The sequence below is a fragment of the Malaclemys terrapin genome, chromosome 13 (genome assembly GCF_027887155.1).
Source record: "Malaclemys terrapin pileata isolate rMalTer1 chromosome 13, rMalTer1.hap1, whole genome shotgun sequence".
In the NCBI taxonomy this organism is placed as follows: domain Eukaryota; kingdom Metazoa; phylum Chordata; order Testudines; family Emydidae; genus Malaclemys; species Malaclemys terrapin.
Genome location: NC_071517.1, coordinates 41,963,493 through 41,983,207, shown reverse-complemented (window position 1 = coordinate 41,983,207; position 19,715 = coordinate 41,963,493). Strand labels below are relative to the sequence as shown.

Here is a 19,715-nt window from a genome sequence, read left to right as displayed (position 1 = left end):
AATGTATGTAATATAATTTTGTTATTATTTATATAGTAATGGAAAGTTAATAATGCATGGAAGAAATGAAAGGTGTTTTTTTACGTGTCTTTTTTTTTTTTTTTAAGTCATCCCTGTTGGGGCCCCGCCGAAAATGTTCGAATTGGGCCCCGCACTTCCTAAAGCCGGCCCTGGACGGGGCCTAAGTGGTGGTTTTGTGGTTGGCCCTCTCCTAGTACCAAAAGGCAGGAAAGGCCAATGAGAAATAAAGACCTTGAGAGTAGTCCCCAGGGCGAATGGAGAGAGGCCAAGGCTCTAGGTCAGCCTCGTTGACAGGGCAGACAGGCCAATGAGGGAGTCAGGTGCCCGTCCTTTTTGCTGGAGCTGCCTGCCAGAGAAGGGCAGAGCTAAGGGGAGAGCAGCAGCCTGAACTGGGTTGGAGGCAGAGGAGTAGAAGCACTGATGCAGAGGGAAGCTGCGGCTGGAGCAGTCTGGAGCTGGGTGTGGTGAGCAGCTGGGGAGAGCGAGGGAGGGACCCTGGGCAGCGTGGGATGACATCATGTTTTCCTTTCCCCTTTCCCATTTTTAATAAATCGTATTTGTTCTGAACTCTATGCAATGCTGAGTGATGACATCAGGGAAGCGTCCGCAGTGAAGAGAGCACCGCACACTGGGGGTACGACACCCTAGCCTCTGTCCTGAGTGATCGCAACAAGATTGGGGGTATCCTTGAAGTCAGGCAGGCCTACGGGTAAAGGGAGTGGGAGCGAGGACTCAGATCCTTTTGCTATTTGATTCCATCAGGATGGTGTATGAGACAAAAAAGTGCCCCACAGTAGTAGGACAGTAGTAGGACTGTTCCCTCTGCTTTCCTTCGTGCATCTTTACTAGTTTCTCTTAAAGTTAGTTAGGATTACAGGGGAAAGTGTCAGAGCGGCCACCAGTGAGAGTTGCTGGCCACACTCTGAGGCCACCACATTTGGTCCTTGGAACCCCTGGGCTAGACGCTCATGATGGGCCCTTCTGACCATAGAGCCTGTGAGTGGAACAGGAGCCGGACACAGAGATGCTGCAGCGCGATGGGTTGATCGCTAGGACCCAGGAGCAGCTGGGAGGCGGCTCTGGGGGGAGCGATCGCTGGGCTCAGGCCCGGCAGCAGGAAGTGGCTCGCAGCCGCTGCGGGGACTCTGGCTCCAGGCTCCTGGCGAGATCCCCGAGCCCCGGCGGCTGGTGCTGGGAGCCCGGAGCCCGGGCTGCAGCCGGGAGAGGGGAATCTCCAGCAGGGCCCTTCCTGCTGCTCCCCAGGAGCCTCTCCCAGGGCAGAGCCCCCAGCCCGGCCAGGCCCCTTCCCGGCCCGGCCCCTGCCCCAGGGGGGCCCCGCTCGGAGGGAAGGTGAGAGAGACCCGTCCCCCCCCCCGTCACCCCCGGGCTGCAGGGGGAGGAGGATAAAGAGGGGCGGGGGGGTGAGGGCAGGCGGGAGGAGCGGGGGGGCAGGAGGCGGGTGCTGGGGATGCGGGGGGCAGGCTGGGATGGGGGCGGGGGTGCAGTGAAGGGAAGCTGGGGCGATGCGGAGGGATCGGGGGGATTGTGGGGCTGAGGGGAGCGAGGCTGGAATGGGGGAAGATGTGAGTGTGGGGAACTGCGAGGGAAGGGGGATGTGGGGAGGCTGGCGGGGGAAGGGGGGAGATGCCAAGGCAGCTTCTCCGCCCCATGGGACACGAGGGGGGGTGGCGTGTGGTCAAACCAGCTTTGGGAGGGATCAGGGGACAAACCCCTCAGAGCGCAGAAGCTACAAGGCAAAAACCCAGACACCCCCCCCACACACACCCTGCTCCATGTGTATCATTGTCAGACACACCCCTGCTGGTGGGGTCTGTGTTGGGGGCTGCCTGGGGCCCTGGTCTGATTTCCCTGCAGGTTTCAGATCTCAGCCATACCGGTGTCAGGCTGGAGTCACTGCGGGCTCTGGCACGGGGTGAGTGCAGATGGGCCAATGGGATCAGCCTCTGCCTGCCTGTCCCTGGGGCTGCTGCGGAAGTCCAGGGCAGCTCATTATTCAGGTGGTGCCACCAGAGGGCTCCAGCTGTTGCTCAGGGAGAGGGGTTTACACTTCAATGGGGGGCAATCCCCCAAAGTGGCCCCTTTGATTCTGCTCTTTTTCTATCATTTGGCTCAGAGATACTGTTACTGGGAGGGTTTGAAGAGGCTGGGGGGGAATCGGGGTGTGACATGGACTGAAGTCCCTTCTGTAACCTCCCCCATCGCCCCTCTCACCCCGACAGGCTGAGGAATCACATCCACGTTTCACTCCAGATCGTCCTGTCTTCCAGGAGACAGGGAAGGGAAATGTCTGTGATGGAGCCAGCTCAGGTAGGGGATTTTCAGGGAACTGCTGGGTTGGGTGAGGGAGGAGACAGGGTGTGATAAACCTGCTGATTTTCTGAGTAGGCCCATTGCTTGCAGAGGAGGGGGAAAGGACAGTCCCCCATTTCTCAAACAGGATGCAACCCCCTCGGCAGGGCTGGGAACATTTTCCAGGCTCCCAGTGCTGGAGTCTGACCCCACTAGCCAGAGGCTGCTGCGAAATATGAAGGGAAGCTTTTGGGATTCCTGTCCCTGACGCCAGCCCACAGCTCTGCTTCCCGCATCAGACGGTTGCTGGCAGGCGTGTGGTAAATGAGAAGACCCTGCCCTGCTCCATGTGCTGAGGGAACAAGGAGCTCTCACCTTCTCTGCACCCCCTGAAGCCTCCTGGCTGCTCTGAGCAGGGTGGGGGTGGGATTCTGCAACTCTGACCCTCCCAAAGCTTCCATTTCTTTATCCTTTGTCCTGTAAGACTAGTGGGATTGTGGCTGGGGCAGCAGGTGCTCAGTGGGGGACTCTTGTTCTTTCAGCTGCCGGTGACCTTCGAGGATGTGGCTGTGTATTTCACCCAGGGGCAGGGGGCTCTGCTGGACCCCGCTCAGAGAGCCCTCTACAGGGACGTCATGCAGGAGAACTACAAGACAGTGACCTCGCTGGGTAAGGGATTCCCGTCCCCTCGGTTATTAGAAGCCGTGGGGTCTGCGTGTCTGAATCTGGTCAGGTTCTTCCCTGGTTAGTTAGATCAGAGGCGAGTGGGTTCCATAATGCACAGATGCCCTGTGAGAAAGACTTGCATCTCCGTGCCCTTTCCAGTGGGACATGGGTGTCAAAACCCAATGGACAAGTTAAACCATCCCCACCCCTCCAGCTTTCAAAGGAGCATAAATCCCGCATTGTCCTGTCTGTGTTGTTTCTCGGCGATACACAAAATCCCTGTTCACGTCCCTCCTTGGGAATAGCTCCAGCCATGGGGAGGGCTCTGGGCTCTGCAGGTTTAGAAAGAAGCAGGGGTTTAAGTCCAGAGCTGTGTGTGAGTCAGCAAGGCCCCCAGAGCACACAGTGAGGGTGTAGTAATAATTCAACTCACCTCCCCAGACAACTTCCGCTGTACAAGGGGGCTCAGTGACTCTGTTCCCATCCTCTTGGATTCCACCTTCCTCCAGCAGAGCACAGGGACAGGTTCCACTCACGGAATGTCCTTTCTGACAAATACTCCACCAATGCCCAACGCACCCTGATCTGGTCTGATTTCCCCCTCTGCGCAGGATTTCCCATTCCCAAACCTGAGGTGATCTCCCGCCTGGAACAAGGGGAAGAGCCGTGGGTGCCAGATCTCCAGGCCTGTGAGGAAAGAAGGCTTCCGAGATGCACCCATACAGGTGAGGACTGACAGAGAAACCATCTAGGTAATGAAGGAAAAAGTAGAGAATCCCCAAATATGGTGTGAATAACGCCCTCAGTTCTTCCTCATCTCACCCAGAGCAGGGCTATGGTCAGCAGCTATCGCTCACACCATTCCACCCATACTGTTAGCTGCAGGAGTTTCCTTCCCATCTCTCCTTCCCTATGAGGGTTTGGGTGGGATGTGGAGGCAGAATCCAATTGCTCAGTCTTTGTGTTGGGTTTTCCCTCTGTGCTATTCCTCTTTCTCCCCAGCACAATGACTCCTGTCTGGATTGTGTCTCTCCCAGCAGGCGCTGAGCGAGAGAGTGAGAACGAGGAGGGGAATCATCATGAGGAAGTGTCCAGGGAAGTGGAACCACAGGGGACTTCTGTGGGAAGAATTGAAGGGAATTATTCCCACTGCTGGGAGCAGGGAGAAGCCTGGGGAAATTGGCACAGGTCAGAGAGGCTTGTGGGAAACCACCCAGGGCAGAAAGTGGATGAATCTATTAAGGGTGGGGGAGGCGATGAGGATCCCAGAGCGCAGCAGACAAATCCCAAGGAAGAGACACCCTGGCACTGCCTGCAGTGTGGGAAAGGATTCATTGTGAGATCACAGCTTGTGACACATCAGACAATCCATTCTGGAGAGAAACCCCTTCAATGCTTGGACCGTGGGGAAAGCTTCAATAACCGCTCAGATCTTAATAACCATGGGAGAAGCCACACTGGAGAGAAGCCCATTCAATGCCTAGAGTGCAGGAAATGTTTCAGTTCTAAGTCAACACTAATTTCACATCAGGCAATCCACACAGGAGAGAGACCCCATAAGTGCTTGGATTGTGGGAAAAGTTATAAGAAGAAGTCACACCTTCTTAGACATCAGGCAATCCACACAGGAGAGAGACCCCATAAGTGCTTGGATTGTGGGAAAAGTTATAAGCAGAGACCACACCTTCTTAGACATCAGGCAATCCACACAGGAGAGAGACCTCACAAGTGCTTGGACTGTGGGAAAAGTTATAGGCAGAGATCACACCTTCTTAGACATCAGGCAATCCACACAGGAGACAGACCTCACAAGTGCTTGGACTGTGGGAAAAGTTTCATACACAAGTCCTACCTTTTTAGTCATCAGGTAATCCATACAGAAGAGAGCCCCCATAAGTGCTTGGACTGTGGGAAAAGTTTGAAGTGGAGATCAGACCTTTTTAATCATCAGGTAATCCACACAGGAGAGAGACCCCATAAGTGCTTGGACTGTGGGAAAAGTTTCAAGCGGAGATCAGACCTTGTTAATCATCAGGTAATCCACACAGGAGAGAGACCGCATAAGTGCTTGGACTGTGGGAAAAGTTTCATACGGAGGTCAAAGCTTGTTAATCATCAGGTAATCCACACAGGAGAGAAACCCCATAACTGCTTCGACTGTGGGAAAAAATTTATAACGAGGTCAGCACTTGTTAAACATCTGGCAATGCACACAGGAGAGAGACCCCATAAGTGCTTGGACTGTGGGAAAAGTTTCAAACGGAGGTCAGAGCTTGTTGAACATCAGGCAGTCCACACAGAAGAGAGACCGCATAAGTGCTTGGACTGTGGGAAAAGTTTCATACGGAGGTCAAAGCTTGTTAATCATCAGGCAATCCACACAGGAAAGAGATCCCACAAATGCTTGGGCTGTGGAAAAAGTTTCATACACAGGTCAAGCCTTATTAATCATCAGGCAATCCATACAGGAGAGAGACCCCATAAATGCTTGGACTGTGGGAAAAGTTTCCTACAGAGGTCATACTTTGTTAAACATCAGGTAGTTCACTCAGGAGAGAAACCGCATAAGTGCTTGTACTGTGGTAAAAGTTTCATACAGAGGTCAGATCTTGCTAAACATCAGGCAATCCATACAGGAGAGAGACCACATAAGTGCTTGGATTGTGGGAAAAGTTTCATACGGAGGTCAGACCTTGTTGAACATAAGGCAATCCACACAGGAGAGAGACCCCATAAGTGCCTCGACTGTGGGAAAAGTTTCATACGGAAATCAGACCTTGTTAAACATCAGGTAGTTCACTCAGGAGAGAGACCCCATAAGTGCTTGGACTGTGGGAAAAGTTTCACACGGAGATCAGTCTTGATTAAACATCAGAGAATCCACACAGGCGAGAGACCCCATAAGTGCTTGGACTGTGGGAAAAATTTCAGAGAGAGATCACACCTCATTAAACATGGGAAAATCCACACAGTATCTAAACTTCTGTGACACGTGACAAGAAAGGGTTAAACAGCTTAGGACTCTTTAATCCGATTTCTGTACTCCACCTCGGCAAATCGAGATCGCAATCCCGGGTTTAAGGTATTGTGGACACAATTCGACGTTATTGGTCTCCGGGAGCAATCCCAGAATGCTCCCTTGTGACTGCTCTGGACAACACTCTCAACTCCAATGCACTAGCCAGGTGGGCAGGAAAAGCCCCGGGAACTTTTCAATTTCATTTCCTGTTTGGTCACCATCAGCACAGGTGACCATCAGCACAGTCCACCATCACAGGCGACCATGCAGAGTCCACCATCACAAGAGATCACAGAAAAAACGAACTTGGAACGACATGTTCACCGAGCTCATGGAGTCCTCCCGCACTGATAGGGTCCAGCTGAATGCATGGAGGCAAACAATTGCGGAGTGCCGTAAAGCATTACAGGAACTCGAAGAGAGGAGGGACGCGCGCGATGAGAGCAGGCAGGACGCTATGGTCAGGCTCATGGGGGGACAAACTGACATGCTCCGCTATATGGTGGATCTAATGCAGGAAAGGCAGCTGACCACAGACTGCCGCTGCAGCCCCTGTATAACCACCCTCCCCAAGTTCCATAGCCTCCTCACTCAGACGCCCAAGAACACGAGGTGGGAGGCTACGGGGACCCACACACTCAACCCCAGAGGATCGCCCAAGCAGCAGAAAGCTGGCATATGGGAACTTTTGATTTGGTTTCTGGATTTGTCCTTCCCTCCTCCTCCACCCCCCTAACCCAAGACCCCTTCCTCCCCTGGTCTACCTTCTGATTTCTCTCAATGTGTTGTACAACAAATAATAAAGAACATTTTTAAAACTATTTTGACTTTATTTCCTTTTATATATATATAGGGGGCGGGTAACTTCAAGAGAAACAAACACAACTGTCACACCGTACCCTGGCCAGTCATGAAACCGGCTTTCAAAGCTTCTCTGATGCAGGGCGCGCCCTGCTGCGCTCTTCTAATCGCCCTGTTGTCTGTGCGAAATTGGCTGCCAGGTGAGTTGCCTAAACCTTCCACCCTGCCATAAACATCTCCACTTTAGTCTCACAGATATTGTGGCGCACACAACAAGCAGCAATTATAATTGGAATATTGGTTGTGCTGAGATCTAACCGAGTCAGTAAACTGCGCCAGCGCGCTTTCAAACGTCCAAATGCACATTCTACCACGAACCTGCACTTGCTCAGCCTATAGTTGAACTGCTCCTTACTACTGTCCAGGGTGCCTGTGTACGGCTTCATGAGCCATGGCATTAAGGGGTAGGCTGGGTCCCCGAGGATAACTATTGGCATTTCAACATCCCCAACAGTAATTTTCTGGTCTGGGAAGTAAGTCCCTTCCTGAAGCTGTTCAAACAGACCAGAGTTCCTGAAGATGCGAGCGTCATGCACCTTTCTCGGCCATCCCACATTGATGTAGGTGAAACGTCCCTTGTGATCCACCAGTGTTTGCAGCACCATGGAAGCCAGTTCACAGTGGCCGAAAAATGGCGGGAAATTGTTGCCTTCTGTATCTTGCATGCGAGCCCAGGACAGACAACATGGAAAAATTAGCTAGCGATGCAAGAGCGGGAGAGCAGAGTTTGTGGCGGAAGCTGTGCTGCTCGGTTCACGGTAGCCGAAAAAAGGTGGGAAATGGTTAGATAAAAGAGTAGATAGAAAGACGAGAGGACATGTGAGGTGGATTCATAGTACCAGGAGACAGGCGGTGGACTGCCTGCTGGCAGTATGGCGTCTGCCGTAGCTTTCACGGAGGGAGGAGCGAGTGACGACACACACCCAGAAACACCCGCGAGAATGTTTTTGCCCCATCATGCACTGGGAGGTTAACCCACAATTCCAATGGGCGGCAGGGACTGCGGGAACTGTAGGATAGCTTCCCACAGTGCACCGCTCCAACATTCGATGCTAGCCTCGGTACTGTGGATGCACTCTGCCAAATTCATGCGCTTTAATGGCACACAACACCGAATGTATAAAATCGCTTCCGAAAATTCGAATAGAATAAGTTCAAATTAATTTCATACTGTAGACCTACCCTCAGATCACGCCTTGTTACACATCAGGCAAGCCACACAGGAGAGAGACTTTATAAATGCTTGGCATGTCGGAAAAGCTTCAGTAAGAGAGAATCCACGGAGGTATGAGAGATCCTAGAAATAGCCTGACTGCAGAAAAAAAATCAATTTGACTTCACACCTCAGTGACCCACACAGCAGAGAGGCCTTGAATGTGGGGGAAGCTTCAGTAGGTGCTCCCGGAGTATCAAGCATCCAGAAATCTGCACAGGGAAGAAACCGTTGAGATGTTCTCATTGTGGAAAATGCTCCAAGTGGAGCTAACACCATGTTGGACATCAGAGACTCCCCCACACAGCAGGGAAATTCTCTCAGGGCCCTGACTAGGCCATAGGAACAAACCCATTTCCTCGTTCCCACACACGTCAGGGGCTTTTGGCTCCCAAGGACAGGGCTGCCCTGAGGATTCAGGAGGTCTAGGGGAAAGCAATATTGGGGGCCCCTTCCATAAAAATAAAGTTTCAGTACTATAGAATACTATATTCTCGTGGGGGCCCTTGCGGGGCCTGGGGCAAATTACCCCACTTGCCCCCCCCCTTTGGGCAGCCCTGCCCAAGGATCCACCTACCCGTCACTGGGGTAAGGATCCGGTAGCAGCCGAGCATCAGCTGGTCAGTGACCCTCTGGCTCTGCCTGGTCAAAGCAAACCCCAGGCAGAGGAGGAGAAACCCCGAGCAGCCCCTCCTCCCTGCTGCAGCCCTGGCTGCTGAGCTGATGGGCCACAGGTGGGGGAAGGGAGAGAGAGAAACTCCTCCAGCTGCTCCCTCTGCCTGGCTGAAGTTCCCCCTCTCCCTTCCCCTCCCAGCCAGGATCCCCCTGCCATGGAGATGAGGGGAAGGACACTTGGACCAGGCCCCACCTTCACTCTAGACACTTGTCCCCACCCCCATCCTCCCCAGCCCCTGCTGTGGGGTGCGCTCAAGGCTGGGCAAAGGGTTGGGTGCAGGGGGTGAAGGCTCTGGCTAGGCGTGTGGGCTATGGAGGGGCTGGGGATGAGGGCTTTGGGTTGCAGACTCCGCCAGCCCTCTCTCACCGCAGCAGCTCAGGGCCAGGTGAGAGGCACTTCTCCCCAGCCGTGGCTGCTCCTGTGGTCCTGGCAGGGCCTGTGTTACCATTGAGGCAAAGTAGGCGGTTGCCTATGGTGCCAAGATTTTGGGGACCCAAAAAGCGGTGCCCCCAATTTTTTTTTACATCGTTCCTACGCCCCCTTCCCGAGCGTGCGGTCGCCACTCCACTTCTCCCGCCTCCCAGGCTTGCTGCGTCAATCAGCTGTCTGGCGCCGCAAGCCTTGAAGGGGAAGAGAATTAGAGTGGGGGCAGCGTGCTCGGGGAGGAGGCGGAGCAGAGGTGAGCCGGGGGGGGAGCTGCTACGGGTGGGGTGCCTCAGGGCAGAGGGGGGGAAGCTGCCGCGGGGGGGACACCTCAGGGCGGGGGGGGAGCTGCCACAGGGCTGGGGGGAGGGGGGACGCAAGGTGGAAGTTTCACCTAGGGCGTGAAACTTCCTTGCATCGGCCCTGGATCCTGGGCTGGGCTGAGGGAGGGGTTCCTCTCCCCAGCAGCTCTGGTGGACCTGGGCCAAGCCGGGGGAGGGGCTCCTCTCCCCGCCTCCATCCACGGCCCTCGATAGCTTGCAGTGCAGCTGCATAGCCTGCAGGGAACAGTTTCTGACCCCCCCTCCCACCCCCCATCTCCCATTAGCAGAGTGCTTGCTAGTCCCAGAGTTCCCCCTTCAGGGCCAGATTGTCTCATTCCCAGATAGTCTCACATTACACCAGGCTGTGCTGAAAAGCATTTAGTGTTTGTACATTTTACCCCTTATGCACCAGAATTAACTAAATGCTAAAATAGTGGGGAGCAGGGACAGTAAAATGTGGTGTTTTAGCTTCTGTGCTATTTCAGGGCGATGGGGTGAGTGCGAGAGATTCCCTCCTTCCCCTGTCACTGTCACGCTCCACTCTCCACACAGCAGCCTCTGTCCCAGCCATGGAAAGTTTAACCTGTCTCCGTTCTACCCCTCCATCTCCCAAGGTGTCACTTACCACCGTGTCCCCGGCTCTCCATGCCTAGGGGTCACAGCTTTGATGTCTATGATCTTAAGTCAGACTCCTGAGTGCTGGAGAAGGAAGTGTCCCAGACCTGGTAGTGGGCAGGGAAATCTCAATGAACTTCAAAGCACAGTTTGACCTTCAGATTTTATAGCCCTGTTTCTATCTATTGCTAAAATTGCTTCCCGGCTTTTTCTAGGTTTAGTCTAGAATGGATCATTTGTAGATGAGAAGGTTTTTTGTCTTTCATTCTCTTTCTTTTACTATGATGATGCTAAAACTTTTGTAACTAATACAGCCGAATAATGAGGCGAGAAGTGAAGCCGGTTTAGCCACTTCAGAAGAAAATGGGCAAATTTCTTTTCCTGATTTTGACTCTTAAAGGATTCTCTGAGATTTCACTTTATGAATGTGAAATCATGTTATAGCCCACCCTGGACTGTGGATTTTTCTCGTGAGGTCACAAACTTTGATATTAGTTTAGTTTGACAGGATTTGTCACAGATTTATTGAGGATTTCAAGAGACGAACGTTCATTCCCTTTTTTAGGGGAATAGTCCTTTTTTAGATTTTATTTTATTTTAATGTTTATGTAATGCTTTGTTGTGAGATTTTTGTGTGTGTTTTGAATAATGACAGTGATCAACATCTCTCAGCATGAACACTGATGGTGAGAGCTAGATTCAGAATGCGAGAGGCAGAGACTGAAAAGGAAATGAAGTTACTGCCTGATCCCTGCAGAGATGTGAGAGACAGTTTGGGGAACAGAGCTGGGAAACTGCTGGGTTTGCTCCTCAGAGCTGAGGCTGAGAACTGTGAACTCACTGCACCGGTGACAGAGAGTGCCTAGACTTGGCCTGTGAGTGTTGTGTGAAGCTGCCCCTGAACTCTCTAAAGGACCATGAATGACACCCCAAACAATGATAGATAGGGGAGGGGGCAGCATCTCCCTGTTGTTGAGATGCCAAACGTGGGCTCAGGCAAGAAGGGAGCTGGGGATGTCAACAAACCAGGGCAGCCTTGAAGCCAGGCTGACCCCCATCACTGAGGCCAGAGGGAGATGAGGAACCTGACAGCCCAGCTGGTCACCCCCTTCCCATCTACTGCAGTGTCCTATGCTGGGATGGCAGAGACTCTCTTTGCCCCCCTCACCCCATGCCCCATGTTCACCACTTATGTATGGTTCTGATATATCGTGTACAATGTAGGTCTGGTGAGGGATCATTGGAAAACTCATGATCTGCCGTTGAAATGTGTGCAACACCAGTGCATATAGAATGGTGAGATTTTACTTTATGTTTGTTGCTAGGGTGACCATATCCCAGGTGCCCAAAAAGAGGACACTGCTGAAGGTGGGAGCTGGAGGGGAGGTGAGCTGGGGGGGAGGGGGTAGAGTGGTGGGGGCTGGAGGGGATGCTGTGGGGGTATTCACAAGGTGAGGTGTAGTGGTGCAGTTTCCCACTCTGGGAGAAGAGGAGTTAAAGCAGCTCTTGGGGAGGCTGCGCAAAGCCCAGCCAATGAGAGGAGGGCTTGCAGAACAAGCCAATGGAAAGAAGGCTTGATGGAGCAGCCAATAAGGGCCAGTGAGGGCCATATAAAAAGGACTGTTCTGCAGAGCAGAGAGCAGTCTCTTTCTCCAGCCTGAGGGAAAAGGACTAGTTGTCTATAAAGGGTAGTATCAAGAAGAGCGGTGCGGGATGGAGTCAGGCGAGCAAGCAGACCTGCAGCCAGACTGGCTGCCAGACTGAAGCCCCGATTGGGGGCAGGGAAGGTGTTGGGGCTATGGGGAAGTGGCCCAGAGATAAAGAAGTAAGCAGCAGAACTTGGAGGAGAGGCAGTAAGTGCTGCTGCTAGAGGGTCCTGGGGGTGGGGCCCAGAGAAGCAAGTGGGCCTGATCCTGTCCCATTTGCTGCCAAAGAGAGTGGCCCATCAAAGAACTGCAGTTTGCCCCTGAGGGAAGGGCTAGATCAGGGGCTGCAGTTTGTCACCATGGTGAGAGGCTGGGATCAAGGACTAAGGGCTGCTGGTTCCCCTATATAACGTGATCTGGTTAAAATATGAACATATAGATCATTGTTGCAACCACTGTTTTATGTTTGCAACAAATCTTGTACAAAGGTGGTCAAGTGAGGTGTCTATGGAAAGGATATCAATAGCTGGTTATGATTATGCTATTTGTATGCATGTATCATTTTTGTATTTGAAATGATGGGTATTGATTATGTACTTGTATTTCGATGAGTTTGATTCTGCGTAGCACCAGTGAAGCATTGGGCCAGCGTATTGTGAAGGGACTACTCAAATTGAGTGGCCCATCAAGAAGTACATGGCTGACAATGGGCCTTGGGAGATGCCAATCCACATCTGATGAGCCTGCCTGGGAACGTTCAAACTAGCATGTGGGCCATGGCGTCTATCTGTAAACAACTGAGTCATGTATGGATGGGTTATTTGCCCATGTGATGGCTTGTGACTGGAACCATCTTGTTACTGTTCTTTTCCACAGTAAGAACAATGGGATTTCCTCCACCTGACAGAAGATATAAAAGGCCCTGGAAACATCTCCATCTTGTCTCTGTCCTGCTCCAGCTTCTCTGCTCCTCAAACCTCTGGACTATGCACTTATACGAATGGGAGCATTCCAACCAGGGAACGGAGGTCCTTCTAATGATTTGGAAGTAACCAGAAACTTGACTTAAGCTAGCAGTTTATTCCATCACTGCTGTGAGCCTGAATCAAGAGCTCCAGCAGTAGCTCCCTCCCAGGAATGTGGCTGCCCTACAAACTCTGTGTGAGCTGCCCCCCATCTAGGACCTATTCCCTGCTGGGCTGCCCTCCTCCACTCCCTCTTCCCCATAAAGAGCAGGGGAAGGCACTGGGGCTTTCTGCGCCTCCTCCCCCACCGTTCCCCTCCCAGTTTGACACCAGACCATTGATAAGTACTCTGAGTGCAGTTTTTAGTTGTGCACCCACATTACCGTATTTTCATCTAGACCAATGAATTCCTCCCCGCTGGTCAGAACTGAGTCTTACCCACCTACCCCCTGTTACGTCCTCCACCATTGGAAAGCAAAAGTTGTCCCTGACGCGTTCCCAGGACTTATTACACATTGGGTGCTGTTAGGGTGGCCAGGTTCGCAATTTTCAACCATGAAGTCCAGTCGAAAAGGGGACCTGACAGTGTCTAGTCAGATCTACTGACCAGACACCCAAAATCTAGTTACTGTGGGTGGAGAGGCACTGGGTCATCACTCGCACCAGACCCTACTCAGCCAGGGCTGCCTCCTACCTGCAAAGGGCAGCTGTGGCTCCCATGCCTGGCTCCACAGACAAGTCCCTCCTGACCTGGGCAGGGAGGTGGGGAAGAGAAGTGGATGGTGGGCAGGGCCTCGGCAGAAGAGGTGGGGCAGGGATGGGACCTTGGGGGAGGGGGGGAGAGGAAGGGCAGGGGAAGGTCCAGCACTTCTGCTTGAGTGTCCATTTTTTAAATATTACCAAGTTGGCAAACCAAGTCGCTAGCTGAGAGACTGTGAAAAATATTACTAAACATAGAAATACTATTTTTTGCAGCAGCAGATTTACTTGCTAACAGGAAATAAATTATGATTTTCATGTTTATAGGTGTAAGGAATTGTTGGCCCCTTACAGAAACTTAATGGGTTGGCCATTAGTTGGTCATCTTAATCATTTGGCTGTCTCCTTGTACCAAAAGAAAGGGGAAGGGCCAATGAGAAATCAATATCCTGAGACTGACAATGGGGAGGGGCCAATGCTCTAGGTCAGCCTGATTGACAGGGCAGGCAGGACAATCAGGGAGTCAGTAACCCCAAGCTTCCCCTTCTCTGTGTCAGCTGGAGCTGGCTGGGCCAGAGCAGGGTGGGAGCTGCTAAGGAGAGAGGAGAGTTGGGCTGGGAAAAGAGTATCCTCAGCCAGAGCCAGAGAGGCGCAGCCCAGAGAGCTGGGCTGGAGGCAGAGCAGCAGCAGTGCTGAGGCAGAGGGAAACTGGAGCAGTCTGGAGCCGGGAGCAGTGAATGAAGGGGACCCTGGGCAAAGAGCTCAGGGCAAGGAGACGCCCTCAGCCAAGAGGCCTTGCAGGCCAGACTGGGTGGGGGATCATAACCCTGACAGGAAGAAGCTGATGCTAGGAAGAAGGGTCCTGACACCTAGCGCCTGAGGGTATGTGGCCACCACCAGAGTAAGGCCTGGTCTACACTACGATTTTAGGTCAAATTTAGCAGCGTTACCTTGATTTAAGCCTGGACCCGTCCACACGACGAAGCCCTTTTTTTCAACTTAAAGGGCTCTTTAAATCGATTTCTTTAATCCACCTCCGACGAGGGGATCAGCACTGAAACCGGCCTTTCTGGGTCGGATTTGGGGTAGTGGGGATGCAATTCGACGGTATTGGCCTCCAGGAGCTATCCCAGAGTGCTCCATTGTGACCGCTGTGGACAGCGCTCTCAACTCAGATGCACTGGCCAGGTAGACAGGAAAAGGCCTGCAAAATTTTGAATTTCCTGTTTGCCCAATGTAGTGGAGAGCCCAGGTGAACATGCAGAGCTCATCAGTACAGGTAACCATGATGGAGTCCCAGGATTGCAAAAGAGCTCCAGCCTGGACCAAACAGGAGGTATGGGATCTGCTCACCATATGGGGAGATGAATCAGTGCTAGCTGAATTCCGTAGCGGTAAACGAAATACCAAAACATTAGAAAAAGTCTCAAAGGGCATGAAGGACAGAGGCCATAAAAGGGACGCACAGCAGTGCTGCTTGAAAATTAAGGAGCTAAGGCAAGCCTACCACAAAGCCAGAGAGGCAAACGGAAGGTCCGGGGCAGAGCCGCAAACATGCCGCTTCTACGCGGAGCTGCACGCCATGCTAGGGGGTGCAGCCACCGCTACCCGAAACCTGTGCTTTGACTCCGTCAATGGAGAATCACGAAACATAGATGCGAGTTTTGGGGATGAGGAAGATGATGATGAAGACATTGAAGATAGCTCACAGCAAGGAAGCGGAGAAACCGGTTTCCCCAACAGCCAGGATATGTTTTTCACCCTGGACCTGGAACCAGTAACCCCCGAACCCACCCAAGGTGTGCTCCCAGAACCTGAGGGCACACAAGGCACCTCTGGTGAGTGTACCTTTGTAAATATTACACATGTTTTAAAAGCATGCGTGTTTAATGATTAATTTGACCTGGCATTCGCGGTCAGTACAGCTACTGAAAAAGTCTGTTAATGTGTATGGGGATGGAGCGGAAATCCTCCAGGGACATCTCCAGAAAGCTCTCCTTGATGTACTCCCAAAGCCTTTGCAAAAGGTTTCTGGGGAGGGCTGCCTTATTCCGTCCGCCATGGTAGGACACTTTACCACGCCAGGCCAGTAGCACATAGTCTGAAATCATTGCATAACAAAGCATGGCAGCGTATGGTCCCGGTGTTTGCTGGCATGCAGACAACATTCATTCCTTATCTTTCTTTGTTATCCTCAGGAGAGTGATATCATTCATGGTCACCTGGTTGAAATAGGGTGATTTTATTAAGGGGCCGTTCAGAGGTGCCCATTCCTGCTCTGCTGAACAGAAATGTTCCCCGCTGTTAGTGATCATCCCAGAGAATTGGGTGTGGGGGGGAGGGGAGGGTGGTTAGTTGGGTTTGTGCTGCACGTTAACCTGGAAACCGCAGCCCCTCCTTTTAAATTGCAAACCCATTTTAAATGGCCAACCCAACGGCCGCTTGGTATGTGAAATGAGGGTGCTGTTTGAAACCATTCCACATGTTATGAAGGTAAAAAAGCCAAAAGACTGTGGCTTACCATGGCTGCCTGCAAGCCGAATTCTGTTGCCTGGCACTGCGTGAGTGATCTCTCACACCAAACCGGCAGGCCCTCAATATAAGAGGAAAAATACGACCTTGTAACGAAAGCACATGTGCTGTGTAATGTGAACAGCAAGATTTAACGTGATAGAGTGTACCCATTGTTCTCTAAAATGTGTCTTTTTAACGACCACCTCTCCCTTCTCCTCCACCAGCTGCAAATGTTTCTCCTTCGCAGAGGCTAGTGAAGATTAGAAGGCAAAAAAGGTGCACTCGGGATGACATGTTCTCGGAGCTCCAGATATCCTCTCACACTGACAAAGCACAGCAGAATGCGTGGAGGCAGACAATGTCAGAGTGCAGGAAAGCACAATATGAATGCGAGGAGAGGTGGCGGGCTGAATCGCGGGATGAAGAGAGCAAGTGGCAGGCTGAAGAGGATAGGTGGCATCAGCTTGCTGATAGAAGGTAAGAGTCGATGCTCCGGCTGCTGGAGCATCAAACTGATATGCTCCAGCGTATGGTTGAGCTGCAGGAAAGGCAGCAGGAGCACAGACCGCCACTACAGCCCCTGTGTAACCAACAGCCCTCCTCCCCAAGTTCCATTGCCTCCTCACCCAGACGCCCAAGAATGCGGTGGGGGGGCCTCCGGCCAGCCAGCCACTCCACCCCAGAGGATTGCCCAAGCAACAGAAGGCTGGCCTTCAGTAAGTTGCAAAGTTTTAAAGTGCAGTGTGTCCTTGTCCTTATCTCCTCCCCCACCCCACTCGGCGCTTCCCTCCTCGTCCGCCCCTCCTGGGCTACCTTGGCAGTTATCCCCCTATTTGTGTGATGAATTAATAAAGAATGCATGGATGTGAAGTAACAAAGACTTTATTACCTCTGCAAGCGGTGATCGAAGGGGGGAGGGGAGGGTGGTTAGCTTACAGGGAAGAAGAGTGAACTGGGGGGGGGGTCATCCAGGAGAAACAAACATAACTTTCACACCGTACGCTGGCCAGTCATGAAGCTGGTTTTCAAAGCTTCTCTGATGTGCACTGTGCCCTGCTGTACTCTTCTAACCACCCTGGTGTCTGGCTGCGCGTAATCAGCAGCCAGGCAATTTGCCTCAACCTCCCACCCCGCCATAAATGTCTCCCCCTTACTCTCACAGATATTGTGGAGCGCACAGCAAGCAGCAATAACAATGGGGATATTCTTTTCGCTAAGGTCTGAGCGAGTCAGTAAGCTGCGCCAGCGCGCTTTTAAACATCCAAATGCACATTCCACCACCATTCGGCACTTGCTCAGCCTGTAGTTGAACAGGTCCTGACTCCTGTCCAGGCTGCCTGTGTACGGCTTCATGAGCCATGGCATTAAGGGGTAGACTGGGTCCCCAAGGATCACAATAGGCATTTCAACATCCCCAATGGTTATTTTCTGGTCCGGGAAGAAAGTCCCTTCCTCCAGCTTTCGAAACAGAGCAGAGTGCCTGAAGACGCGAGCATCATGTACCTTTCCTGGCCATCCCACGTTGATGTTGGTGAAACGTCCCTTGTGATCCACCAGGGCTTGCAGCAGCATTGAAAAGTACCCCTTGCGGTTTATGTACTTGGTGGCTTGGTGCTCCGGTGCCAAGATAGGGATATGGGTTCTGTCTATGGCCCCACCACAGTTTGGGAATCCCATTGCAGCAAAGCCATCCACTATGGCCTGCACGTTTCCCAGAGTCACTACCCTTGATATCACCAGGTCTTTCATTGCCCTGGCAACTTGGATCACAGCAGCCCCCACAGTAGATTTACCCACTCCAAATTGATTCCCGACTGACCTGTAGCTGTCTGGCATTGCAAGCTTCCACAGGGCTATCGCCACTCGCTTCTCAACTGTGAGGGCTGCTCTCATCTTGGTATTCTGGTGCTTCAGGGCAGGGGAAAGCAAGTCACAAAGTTCCATGAAAGTGCCCTTACGCATGCGAAAGTTTCGCAGCCACCGGGACTCGTCCCACACCTGCAACACTATGCAGTCCCACCAGTCTGTGCTTGTTTCCCGGGCCCAGAATCGGCGTTCCATGGCATGAACCTGCTCCATTAACACCATGATTTGCACATTGCTGGGGCCCGTACTTTGTGAGAGGTCTATGTCCATGTCTATTTCCTCATCACTTTCGTCGCTGCACTGCCGTCACCTCCTCGCTTGGTTTTGCCTTGGCAGGTTCCGGTCCTGCATATACTCCAGGATAATGCATGTGGTGTTTAAAGTGCTCATAATTGCCGCGGTGATCTGAGCGGGCTCCATGATCCTAGTGCTATGCCGTCTGGGCTGAAAAAAGGCACGAAATGATTTTCTGCTGTTGCTTTCACGGCAGGGAGGGAGGGTGGAACCTGATGACATGTACACAGAATCACCCACAACACTGTTTTTGCCCCATCAGGCATTGGGATCTCAACCCAGAATTCCAATGGGTGGCAGAGACTGCAGGAACTGTGGGATAGCTACCGCAGTGCAACACTCCGGAAGTTGACTCTAGCCACGGTAGTGAGGACGCAGTCCGCTGATTTAATGCACTTAGAGCATTTTGTGTGGAGACACACACACAATCGACCTTATAAAAATTATTTCTAAACAACCGACTTCTATAAATTCGACCTAATTTCGTAGTGTAGACATCCCCTAAGTGTCTGACCCGCAATATCCCTGCAGCACAGCCATGGCCTGGGCAGGAGGCCTGGGACGTGTGAGGAACAGACTGGGAACTGCCCTGACATGCCAGAGACGCTGTTTGTGGTTCCCCCACAGAGCAGGTGACGTGTTTTCCTTTAATCTTTCCCACTTTTCTCTTTTTTTTATTACTTGCTGTTTAATTAATTGTATTGTTTTGAACTCTGTGCAATGCTCAGGGAAGCACTCCACAATGGGGACACCTGTCCTGAGTGATCACAAAAGGATTGGGGGTTGAGCGCTTCAGGAGCCCTGGGCCCAGCCTTGGGGCAACGGGGACCAAAGTGGAAGGGGGGCGGGTCTTTGAGGTCCTTGAGGTCATACAGGCCTCTGGGTAAAGGACTCAGACCCTTTCACTAGCCAGGAAAGTTCCCCACAATAGCAGGACCGTTCCCCCGCTTACCCAAGTGCATATTTATTGGTTTGTCTTAAAGTTAATTAAGTATTTTAAGAAAAAGTGCCAGAGCTGCCACCAGTGAGAGTTGCTGGCCACACTCGGAGACCACGAAAAATTTGGTCGTGAGAACCCCTGGGTTAGATGCTCATGATGGGCCCTTCTCACCTTAAAGTCTGTGAGTGTAAGAGAAGCTGGTGTAGTGTAATAAAGTGCTCTCCGTAGTAATGTGCTACTTACTGTGACATGCTCAGTACATCTGCTGAAGCCACTGCCCTTCACCCTGCCCTTATTAGCCCTAATATTCTGTGAACTGCTTTTGACAGGTGTTAAAAAGTGGCAAAGGGGGCAAATCGGAGTAGGGGGGTGGCCAGGGTCTGTCTGAGCAGGGGGTGGAAATTTACTGGTCACGGGGGTCCTGCTTGGAGGGAAGGTAAGAGAGACTCTCCCCTCCCATCTCACCCGGGCTGCAGGGGGAGGGTTTGGCCCCAGGTTGCTCCCAGCGGAGCTGGCTGCAATTCCCTGCCCTGGGGCAAGGAAAGCTGCCGCCAGCACCCGGTGTGTGCGGGGCAGGGGGAGCCAACCCACGCCGGGCGGGGCACTGGGACAGTGACATGTGGGGGTGTAGATAAGGGGGGAACAGGGATGTGTGAGCGGCAGG

General features: G+C 52.3%; 2 protein-coding genes across 2 annotated transcripts; both read left to right on the top strand.

Moving 5' to 3' along the window:
* Positions 1–664: 664 nt before the first annotated feature.
* LOC128847825 (zinc finger protein 420-like) lies at positions 665–6,829 on the top strand. Its single transcript, XM_054047547.1, has 5 exons — positions 665–730; positions 2,262–2,349; positions 2,874–3,000; positions 3,609–3,722; positions 4,035–6,829. Exons 2-5 carry the CDS (start codon positions 2,326–2,328, stop codon positions 5,984–5,986), a joined length of 2,217 nt encoding a protein of 738 aa, XP_053903522.1. The 5' UTR covers positions 665–730; positions 2,262–2,325; the 3' UTR covers positions 5,987–6,829.
* A 6,967-nt stretch (positions 6,830–13,796) lies between these two features.
* Positions 13,797–16,783, top strand: LOC128847831 (uncharacterized). Its single transcript, XM_054047552.1, has 2 exons — positions 13,797–15,275; positions 16,176–16,783. Exons 1-2 carry the CDS (start codon positions 14,696–14,698, stop codon positions 16,430–16,432), a joined length of 837 nt encoding a protein of 278 aa, XP_053903527.1. The 5' UTR covers positions 13,797–14,695; the 3' UTR covers positions 16,433–16,783.
* The last annotated feature ends 2,932 nt before the right edge of the window (positions 16,784–19,715 follow it).